This window comes from Triticum aestivum, chromosome 5A, assembly GCF_018294505.1.
Source record: "Triticum aestivum cultivar Chinese Spring chromosome 5A, IWGSC CS RefSeq v2.1, whole genome shotgun sequence".
Lineage (NCBI taxonomy): Eukaryota > Viridiplantae > Streptophyta > Magnoliopsida > Poales > Poaceae > Triticum > Triticum aestivum.
This window is the reverse complement of record NC_057806.1, coordinates 122,120,673-122,131,441: the sequence shown is the minus strand read 5'-3', so window position 1 is coordinate 122,131,441 and position 10,769 is coordinate 122,120,673. Positions and strand designations below refer to the sequence as shown.

At 43.3% G+C, this 10,769-nt stretch overlaps 1 protein-coding gene across 3 annotated transcripts; it reads right to left on the bottom strand.

Moving 5' to 3' along the window:
• Positions 1–2,375: 2,375 nt before the first annotated feature.
• Positions 2,376–10,250, bottom strand: LOC123102583 (CTP synthase). Of its 3 annotated transcripts, XM_044523985.1 has the most exons (23): positions 9,884–10,245; positions 8,960–9,039; positions 8,787–8,873; positions 8,632–8,682; positions 8,420–8,537; positions 8,283–8,339; positions 7,534–7,598; positions 7,301–7,384; positions 7,023–7,073; positions 6,877–6,939; positions 6,710–6,756; positions 6,332–6,401; positions 6,191–6,253; positions 5,798–5,887; positions 4,326–4,364; positions 4,094–4,243; positions 3,942–4,019; positions 3,783–3,868; positions 3,503–3,551; positions 3,315–3,395; positions 3,139–3,232; positions 2,919–3,015; positions 2,376–2,823 (listed from the first exon to the last, which is right to left on the bottom strand). In XM_044523985.1, exons 1-22 carry the CDS (start codon positions 10,035–10,037, stop codon positions 2,939–2,941), a joined length of 1,734 nt encoding a protein of 577 aa, XP_044379920.1. In that variant the 5' UTR covers positions 10,038–10,245; the 3' UTR covers positions 2,376–2,823; positions 2,919–2,938. The 3 variants fall into 3 exon arrangements, with proteins under 3 accessions (XP_044379920.1, XP_044379921.1, XP_044379919.1); XM_044523986.1 differs by lacking the exon at positions 2,919–3,015 and having other exon boundaries at positions 2,376–2,918; positions 9,884–10,250; XM_044523984.1 differs by having other exon boundaries at positions 6,191–6,401; positions 9,884–10,248.
• Positions 10,251–10,769: the final 519 nt, after the last annotated feature.

Sequence of the window (10,769 nt, the reverse complement as noted above, 5' to 3'; positions counted from 1 at the left end):
CCGCGCCACCATGCCGCCGCGCCGCCGGGGTTCTTCGGGCTACCGTGGCATCCGCGAGCGCCCCAACGGCTGGTACTCCGCCGAGATCCGGTCCGGCGACGTCCGGCTCGACCTCGGGTCGTTCCGGAGCGCGTACGAGGCGGCCCGCGCATACGACGCGGCGGCGTAGCGCTTGGATAGGCCCCGGTCGCAAATGAACTTCCGGGACGTCTTCACGCGCGAGCAGGCGCAGCGCGTCGCCCCTCCGCCGCGTCTCATCACCGACATGGACCGTGTCGACCACGCTCGGCGCTGCCGCCGCCTCCTCATCGCTGAGGAGGACGAGCGAGCCATGGCGGAGTGGCGCCGACGCCACCCGGAGGACGTCGGCGACGAGCGTGCCTACTGGGCGGAGAGGACGGCAAGGCGCCGCGCGGAGCAGGCAGACCGGCGTTGGCGGAAGGCATTGGCGAATGCGCAGTGCGATATCGTTGCAGCAGGTGGGAGGTCGATCTTCACGTCAGACGATGAACGTTGGGACGACATGTGGCTCGATACCTCAGACAACACCGACGAGGATGATGATGGTGATGGTAGCGACTTGCAGTAGTTTCTATCTAGTTGCACCGTAGTTCTATCTATCCATGCTTTCGAATTATCTATCTAGTTGCACCGATGTAAAATACCTTTGTATCGTTTTTTATCTATGCAATTTATCATTTTTTATCTTATTATCTATGCTTCCGAAAATGTTGTAAAATAAGCATTCGTGCTGCATTTTTTGCGCGCTGCTGGAGCAGCGCGCGCACGCTGCATCTTAGCGCGGCTGCTGGAGTCAGCGCTGCGCGCCGCGCCAAACCAGGCGATGGGCGCGCGGCAAAGCTGTTTTTTGCGCGCGGCGCGTTCGGCGCCTGTTGGAGATGCTCTTATAGAGACTTAAAGTGGGCATTTGGGACTTATGAAATAAGATTCTCATGGAGAAACTTATAGGAACTTATAGTTGTAATATGGTCTTTTAGTCCATATTAAGTCCCAGGAACCAAACATGTAGGGACTTTTTAGGGACTTGAGACTTATAAATTGGGACTAAAAAAAGTCCTAGGACTTATGAACCAAATAGGGCCTGAACCATCTCACTCCAATGAGCATGTTCATGGTGATGAGAATGCAGTTAATACACATTATTACCAAGGTAGTTGTTGCTTCTTGTTCCCCTCTTATCTCTTTATCCCCTTTGTTTTATGTATGGGATTCCTTACAATTTCGGTGACTTGGATATGCTCATACTTGGCCATTTTTTAAGGTGTCCCACCCCTTGGCCAGCAGCAACCTACAACATTCATGGCACCTTCACAGTTGGATGGTGAATTTCTATGGATCTTAGAAGGTGAGCAACCGGTTTCTGCACTAACTTATCAACAGCAAAACTGAACAGACCTGATAGATGACCCACAATTTACTCTGCTTCCAGGATCAGTTCAAGCAAACATCCATAGCCAGATGCAAGTTCCCATATCCATGGATTGTGGCAGTGCCATGTAGGCATCAACCTCTGTCCAACACAACCTTCTAGCGCAACCATTTGAAGTGCGGATATTTGGAGGCTGAGCTCCAGTGAGCTTGGTATTTTGAAAAAATCAAAAAGCGTATTTAAAAGTTCCAAAAAAATCTGAAAAAATACCATGAAAACCTATATGTATTTCGCAAGAACGTGTTAAATTTCGTCGAAAAAATGTTGTGATTCGTAGGCTGTACAAAAATAACAAATTTCTGGCCCAACAACAAAAATAAAAGGCCCATTAAAAAATGTGCATTTGTCTTTTTCCTGTACGCCACATGTAAACGTATAATACTGTGAAATTTTGCATATACATAGTATACATGTGCATGTGTGTTCAAAAAATAAATTTGGAATTTTTCGCACTCTAAAAAAATAAAAATTGAAAACGAGCTCACTGGAGCTCGGCCTCCGTTGGCATTTTCCGAACCATTTGTGCCTATTCAATTGCAAGAAAGCATGCCTGGGATCCATTACTCTGAGAATCCACCTAACCATGTCTCTGGACCAACGATATGGCAAGATGATCCCATCACCGAACCGGAGCCTAGTGCTTATCCTTATCATGGGCTGGATCATGGAAACCTTTAGCAAGCGGGCCCATTCTGCAATGCAGTTTAGGTCGTGTAACATCATGGTTTTGTGCCATTATAACTTAGGTGACAGGTTGTGATATATGATGTGCAGTATCAGGCCTTGTAGACTGTATGTTTGGACACAAAGTGCTTTGCCCCCATTCTTTCTATTTGATGTTCTAAACGTTGTACAATGATGTTGCGTAGGATCTGAGGGTGTGCTGCAACTTAGGCAAAACATTTTGTTGTCTGCGTGCACCCACTGACGTTAAATCGATGTTTATATGTTTCAGAATGTCTACAAGTGTAAACTGCGATGAATAGAAGACTGGTACTGTTCCGAAAAAGAAAGAAAATTATATAGCATTTTTTTCTTCTAAAAGGGTACTTATTTCACCAGGGTTTCGCATTGCAGCATGCCATATTTACCATGGTAATAAAGAGGGGGCATGTCAAAGAACTCTTTACATGATCATCTCAGACTGATACACAGGTTGTACCTCAAATGATGTCAACAAGTGCCTTGGCATGGCCATCGACAAGTGCCAACGAAATTACGACCCCATTGTATGATGATCGGTTAAGCCACTCCCCACGGAAAACAGAACGTATCTCTCAGCTTAGGTACATTTCTGGTACATGACTACATGATGCAAACTGCTTTGACGACAAGCAGATGCTTGAACTGCACACACATTGGGCGATATCCATCTGGAGCAATAACACAATAGTTCCACTCATAAAACGGATGGGCATAGGTATCCCAGGAAAACGTTCGGGGATAATCAAGTTTGAGAACACAGTACCTGACGGTGTGCAAATGACACTACTCAGAAGCTCCAGCGTCACCATTGGAGACATTTGTAAGTGTTCGCATGCGTTCAGTCGCTGCCAGTATCAGACCTTCATACCAAATTATATAGCAGCTATATCACGGTGATAAACGAGAACAGGGGCAAATTATGGCACTGCATTCATGGGAGAGCAATTAACAGGCCAGCATAAAAGCGTAACGGATAAACGTACCTGTAAATGGAGGCGAGGGTTTTCGAGGCCTCGACTTGAATTCTGGATGGAACTGAACACCTATGTAAAATGGGTGATCTTGTAGCTCTACAATCTGATCGTAAGTGCAAGCAGGTTCAGGCTGGAGAGGTTAAAAAACATCAAGACAATGATGAAATGGGATGTTTGCTCGGTACCTCCATCCTGTTTCCACTTTCATCACAACCAACAAACTGAAGTCCTGCATTCTCAAGCATTGGAACAAAGCTAGGATTGACCTATTTAAACAGAAGAAATTTTTATCACTTCCAAGGAGCATAAGGTAATAATGGTATAATAGACACATGAATAACACGGGGTTTAATAACCAACAGTCATGGCAAACCTCGTATCTGTGACGATGGCGCTCATCTACATGTGGAGGATTTCCATACCTGACATTTGCATTAATCTCCATGTTAGAAGGTGAACAAGATTGTGACAGAGCAGCATATATGTAACAGATGGTCAATGAGAAACACTAAGAGTTCAACGAAAGCTCCTGACGACATGCCGCACAAACAGTTAAATTTCATGGCTGTAGCAGTGGATAAATGTTTTAACACACTAGCATTCAGAAGCCTCACATATATCTGTCTAACAAACAAAGGATACAACATCCTTACAGTTTCGATGTCAGACAATCTGGTTTACGGAAGAACGTTCGACGGCAACCCAACCTCATCGTGTTTCCCATGTGTGTTTTTGATACCTTTACAGTGAATTACAAAAGCATTAAAGCAACATCATCTCCTTGTCTTGCACATAACTGGACAGAGAAGTACCTCAGGCATGTACATAACAACACGATCTGGTGTGTCTGTGTTGAACTCTTCACTGTCTGCATTTCCCAGGCCCAAAACCTACACCAGTATTCCTAAAAATCAGGGTCTACAAAGATAATTGGTTGACAAGTAATAAAAGGAAGCATACACACATGTCTGGACATCTCAATCACCGATATCTGCATTCCCAAGCATATGCCAAGATATGGTACTTTATTCTCACGAGCATATTTTGCAGCCAATATCATCCCAGATATTCCACGATCTCCGAATCCTCCAGGTATCAAAATGCACGAGGAACCCTGATTTATTTTAGAATTAGAACACTTTTAGAAGACTGAGCTTACATAGCCACAGAGGAACCAAGACAATCAGCATACTAACCTTAAGAGTTTCCCAAGCTTTAGCATGAGCATCTGGTGCCTGTACAAAAATGATACCACAGTAAGGTAGTCAAACACACAACAACAAAGCAAGGACACACGTCATATAATTGCTAAATTGACTACAGATACTAAATGCACTACAAATGTAATCATTGCAAATAAAATGACTTTGTACAGCAGCATGTTGAGCTAGTAGCATAGTATGCATTACATCGATATCTACAGCACTGAGATACTAATCGGCAGCAAGATAGAACAGATCATCAACATCAGTTGTGTTGGCAGAACAATGAATATTCCGCCTGCGGCCCTGCTCAGGAGCTTAACGACGACAAGATCTTCTTGGGCTCACATGGCCATTCCCATCAGTGTCCAAGGAAGGGTATGTATCCGGTGCACCCAACCTTGGTTCACTCGTCTAGAAGATGTTAAAAGGTTTTGGAAAAATTCAGCATGCAGACACAGTATATATATTTAACAGCTGTGAAGTTCCAATATAAAAATTTGAATACGGCTCAAGAAACAAAAAGACAAATCTCTCTGCATAGTAGCTAATCTAAATTCGGCAGCGAATTCGACCCATTATCGCTATCAACTTAATTTGTCATTTCTATTTCGTAAGTTATGTTTTGAATTTGGATTTGAAATTTTTAGACTGCAGTGTACTCATTGTGTCTATACCATCTATTTTTCGTAGAATTTTGCAAAATTTCTAAATATGTAGGTGGAGGTTGGGTGCACTGGTTGCACCACAAGTTCCAGTGCACCAGATGAGTTTCTCCCCGGCTGTACCACTCTTACAGCCTTAGCATTTGCTCTGGAGAAATGATAAAGATATCCAGGCGGGATAAGGTGTCAATGCCTCCAGAGGCAGGAGAAAACCTCTGAGGATAATCCGTACAGCCTGAGAGAAAACCAGCATATATCAACCTGTTTGGTGGGTCCCATGGAAGACTGTAGACCACATCCCTTGTGGAATTTCCTGGCTTTAGTAGCCCCATCAATCATGAATTCAGATCGTTTGCACAGGGTTACAAGCGTATATAAATGGTGCTCCCTACGTTCACTAATACAAGTTGTTCTAACTTTTTCCGTATGTAGTCCATATTGAAATATCCAAAACATCTTGTATTTGTGAATGGAGGGAGTATATAACTTAGGATTGTACCACACATTCTCCCGATGCATAATACAAGGAAGCAAAGCCTGGTGTGCTCTGTGTCTCACAGCCTCAGGCATTCCTGGACAAAAAGTCCTACCTCCAGCCAGACACAGAGCACACCTGCAAAAGTAGTGTTGCCTTCGCTTGCACCCTAACTTGTGTAAATGCTTCTGTCACTACTATTCCTGTGGACACCAACATGTCTATTGCTCACGTACACTTTCCCATCGCATATTAAGTTCATCGGGTCTACTGTGCTAGTACTCTAGCCAACATATCTTATGAAAAGCAAACTGTTAGCGGCTTACACTTGCAGCAGCTGCATCTTCAAGATCTGAAGCTGAAACCCACTGGATAGAAGGTTTCTGTGAACATGCAACACTGGCATGTAGGAGAGCCTGGAACAAAATGAGATGCATACATGAATTAAAAACAGTGTTTACATCTATAATAAATGAGACAATATTTATCATTAGTACAGCATAAAAATGGGGAAGTCCAGCCGATTGCTTCTACAGTAGACACCCATGGAGAGTTTTGACTGAATAGTTATTTCGCAGCAGAAGCAGAAATCCTAGTTATTGGAATCATTTTCATCATTGGCAAGCTTGATTTAAAACTATAATAAACCTTGTATGAGATGTAATGTTTGTAACTAGGAAAGACGCTTTTATATGTTTAAAAGTTGATTCTTGACCCACCTTCACCACTGATAAGTAAGAATCTGACAGATTAGTGTACTTCCCAACCAAAGCAATTTTAACCTGCATGGATCCATATTCAGTAAATTTGATTTTGCAGCATGCAATCAATAAAGAGAGGACTTGTAGAACAATGCTAACAGAGGTACTGAGGTTATCATATGACTCGGCCATCAGCGTCCAATCTCGTAATTCAGGGGGGGCAGCAGACCTATAAGACCAAAACATGATTGCTTCAAGACATACTAATAATAATGCCATGTATGAAACTGGTAAGATATTACTATCTCAAATCACAAACTGCACACTAATCATGCAAGAACAAGCATTCTCTAACATTCATTAAAAGGCAACGAATATATCCAGAAATACAAAGTGTAAGCTAATTATGCATAAAATATCAGCAGCGCCCATTTTTACCAAAATTATACAGGTAATATGAAAATTACAGTTCATACGTGCAAAGTTGAGCACATTTAACATTCATAAGCAATGGTTTTCATTAACCGTTTGACTCACCTGGAAAGGTTTAGTTGTTTGATTATAGCCTCGTGAGCCTTTTGGTTCTGGAAAGCAGCACATATAAAAATCTTATACCAAAGAGATGACTAAATGTAATTCGTACCAATTCGATAGCTTCCTCTACATAGTCAATGCTAAGCTTTTAGTTTAAGATTGAAACTCACTCTAAGAATAAGGGGAACATGCCATATATTTGGAACATCATGGATGTTAAGTATGTTCTCAACCTGCAAGAAACAATATAGAACGTAAGTAGGGAAATATTGTTAACAAAATGGCCTTTTTCAAATTCCTCGTTACGAAAGCATACCGGTACATGACAAAATTGTGAAAGCTTCTCCTTCGCGGATCCTATTAGTGGCTGAAAATTGAGATAAACATAGGAAAAACCAAGCCAGATTACAATGGCTTCTGGAAAAGGACTTGTTATCATGAAAGAAAAAGAAAGTCCAAATTCACCACACATTTCAACTAGTGTTCGTGATATGGAGAAGCATCTTAACTCAGAAGATGACTTTTACACAATTAAAATCTATCAATGTGAGAGATGACATATCTTAAAGCATACGATATTATTCTTCATGTTACCTGTGCTGATCGGCACGCTAGAAGATCAGGAGTAAGACCCAAGGCCCTTAGTTCTCGTACACTGTGTTGTGTTGGCTTAGTTTTCTACAAAAAGAAAGGAGACAAGAATATGAGGGTCATATATTTATGATTAGCTGCCTCGACAAAACACTGCAACACAATAATATACAAGGACGAGTGACATGTCCAAGTACGATCTGATTAGTATAATTCATGACGGGAGAATTATTTACTTGCTCACCAACTACACCCAATACTGGAACAAGGCTCACATGTATGAGGCAGAAATTGTCCTTACCTACAAAATATATATGGATGAGTGACATGTCCAAGTACGACCACTAACAAGAAAAACAAGTTTTTTAATAAAGAAAATATTGTCTGACTCCATAGCATAGAATTTATGGCCTGAGTTAGATCAGAGGTGTAGCTGTAATTGGTGGGAGGCCTTGGCACTACCAGGATGACCTTGATCAAGTGCCGTGATCATGGTGGTAATTAGACAGAAGAAGTGTGCATGAGATAGGCACATGAGGCATGATGAACTGGCTAGAAAATAACGGGTTGGGAAAAATATTAATAACTGCTTGACTGCCCTTTATTATGCAATCAAATTACAACTGGGATAGAATCCAACTACCCTATCCATACTTTCGTGATGCAGATTCCTTAATTTAAGGTTTCCTAATTCAAACTCTCCTTGACTCATCTTCAATCCTATAGATACGTATTTTAATGGAAAAAGAATCCAACTAATCCTACTGTTTGTGTGCTAGCCATAAGTCCAACCCCACATGACCGGTATGTCCAGTTAATCACAAAAAAGGAAGGCAGGAAAGACTAAATTAGTGTACTGTCAATGAATAAATAGAGAAGAGAGACAATGTGAAACGATACAACAGACACAGAAGCCCAGTAAACTAGCACATTCTCAGCAACCATGGATATGGGAATTAATTACAACAAGAAAACCCAACTATACCAAGAGAAAATGACAACTGACGTAGAGCTTCAATGAATGGCATTGATTCAATATCACCTGAAACATGAACAAAATCAACTTCTCCTCTACAATAGAAATAAGTAAAGTATCATACATAAGATGTCCCAAAACCCTACCTACAGTGCCGCCCAATTCGATAACACAAACATCAGCTGGACGAGTCTGCCCATCCACAGGAACAGAGGATACTGATTGTATCCATTGTTTTATTTCATCAGTTACATGAGGAACAACCTGGATAAATTTTAGTTGTAAGAGTGTCATACGCTGTCATATTTGGCATCCCGTGCATATGTGAACATAGCTTTGAATAACACAAGGTGGTTACCTGGACCGTCTTTCCAAGATAATCACCCTTCCTCTCCTTCTCAATGACAGACTGAAAAAAAAAGGCATCCACTGTTTAGAAGTTCAAGCGACAATCAGGAAGCCTTTTCCTGTGTCTCTGTGTGTGTGTGGGGGGGGGGGGGGGGGGGTGCTCACCTGATATATCTTCCCAGTGGTAATGTTATTTTCCCTCGTAAGAGTAACATCCAAGAAACGCTCATAATTCCCTAAATCCAGGTCCACCTATAAATTTGAAAAGTCAGGTGCAAGACAGCACAAACACTGAAAGTGTAAGATTAAAATTTATATGTGCACCCAAGAGGGCATACCTCTCCACCATCATCAAGCACAAACACCTCACCATGCTCAAAGGGAGACATAGTACCAGCATCTGTGTTTAAGTATGGGTCTGTAAAAACACAGGAAATAGACAATATTAAAAATAGTGGAAGATCCCAAGTTCCTAACTCTGCAAATGGGAATGTCATCGTAGCAAAGCCAATCCAGCACAGTAAAGAAAAGGCACTAAAACGTTACACAATATCACATGTTTATTTATCCTCAATGTTCCGACACAGCATCCACATTTGGCCCAAAAGCTACCCTGAAACCCAAAAGGGTGCCACCTTTTATAAACAATTAAAATGTTCTAAAAAACTAGTACTAGTTAGATGAAAGACCTCCGCAGCTTGACATGAGTTGGACAATTACTCAATGCGGCAAGAGCTACTGATTCTCCAGAATCACAGTACCTTTTGGGCAGTGACAACCGTGACTCTAACTATCTTGAAGGCTTAATCAATAACTGGAACTCCCAAAAGGAGCAGTCGTTTATTTCATTCGTTGATTGATTCGCCCATCCCAAATTCTGACCAGAACAAGGAATACGAACGCAACTTAGCATGCGATCTCCTTAGTAGCCCCTTTGGCACCCAAAATTGAGGAAATAAATAAGAGAAATCGTCATGAAATCATGGGAAGGCGCACAAACGCGGCATTTTCACCTGACCAAGAAGTCAGGGAAGCGCAATTTCACATGGGTCAGGGTCGCAAGGTTTTCTAGGGCCGAGACTCTAAATAGCCAAAATCGAAGTTGGAAGGGAGACGCCCCCTAGTAGATGATGAGGACAGACCCGCCCGCGACACCGCAGCGACGTGAGGCGCGAGACCCCAACCCTGTGCGGGCCGCGCAGAAGTGGGCGAGAAGTGAGAAAACATGAAGCGGGAAGGGCGGGAGGGGAAGGGATGCGGACCGATCTTGATGCAGGTGACGCGCAGGCCACAGGACTTGAGGACGACGCCGACACTGCTGGCGGTGACGCCCTTGCCGAGGCCGCTGACGACGCCGCCGGTAATCAGCACGTACTTGGTCGGCGCACGGCCCTCCTCCTCCGCCGACGACGCCATGGCCGGAGGCAAGGAGGGAGCGCGGGAGGCTGGGTTGGCTCGGAGGAGGTATATTCCGGGAGGGAGAGAGGCGGGGAGGGGAGGACGCTCCGGTTCCGGTGGCAACTGGCAGTGTCGTTGCTGTTGCTCCTCCTCCTCGCTGGGTTTCTTTCTTTCTTGGGGTGCGGCTGGGTGTGCAGTGCTGGCAAATCCCACGTATGGTGCGTGTGTGTGTGTGTGATTCTTTTGTTTTGTATGATCTGGATGGATCTGTCATGCTATCAGCTCGTAGTCGTAGATCGGGTAGTAGTTGCCCCTGCAAGTGGACAAGTAGGGTGATGAATATTATGGAGTAACGGCATCTTCAACGCGGACATTTTTTCTTTCGCAAATCTTCAACACGGATCTGAAACGATCCGACCATGTTTAGACGAATCCGCGGATACGGGAATTAGCATTCAATCCTATACCTTAAATATTCGTCTTTATTAACATAAAAATTTGCTAGCAATAGCCTTCCGCCAAACATGTGCTAAATAGTCTCGGGTGAGCATAATTTTAGTAGGTCGAGTGGAGGAAGAAACGAAAAAGCACGTCAAAACGTATAATACCTCTAACCCTAGGTGGTTAGGCAAACTCTTCCCTGCAAACTTCGTCGGCAAGCCTATGGACTTGCCTTCCCTCTGCCGCTGCTCCGGCGGTTAGTGACAGGGAAGGGAATTCTCGTGTCTCCGATTCGGTTAGTAGTTTAGG

Coding starts and splice junctions, on each gene's coding strand:
- LOC123102583 (XM_044523986.1), bottom strand. CDS start 10,037: ATGGCGTCGTCGGCGGAGGAGGAGGGCCGTGCGCCGACCAAGTACGTG. Junction 9,040..9,883: donor CGTCACCTGCATCAAGATCG/GTCCGCATCCCT, acceptor GTGTTTTTACAG/ACCCATACTTAAACACAGAT. Junction 5,888..6,190: donor CTTACTTATCAGTGGTGAAG/GTGGGTCAAGAA, acceptor ATTTTGTTCCAG/GCTCTCCTACATGCCAGTGT.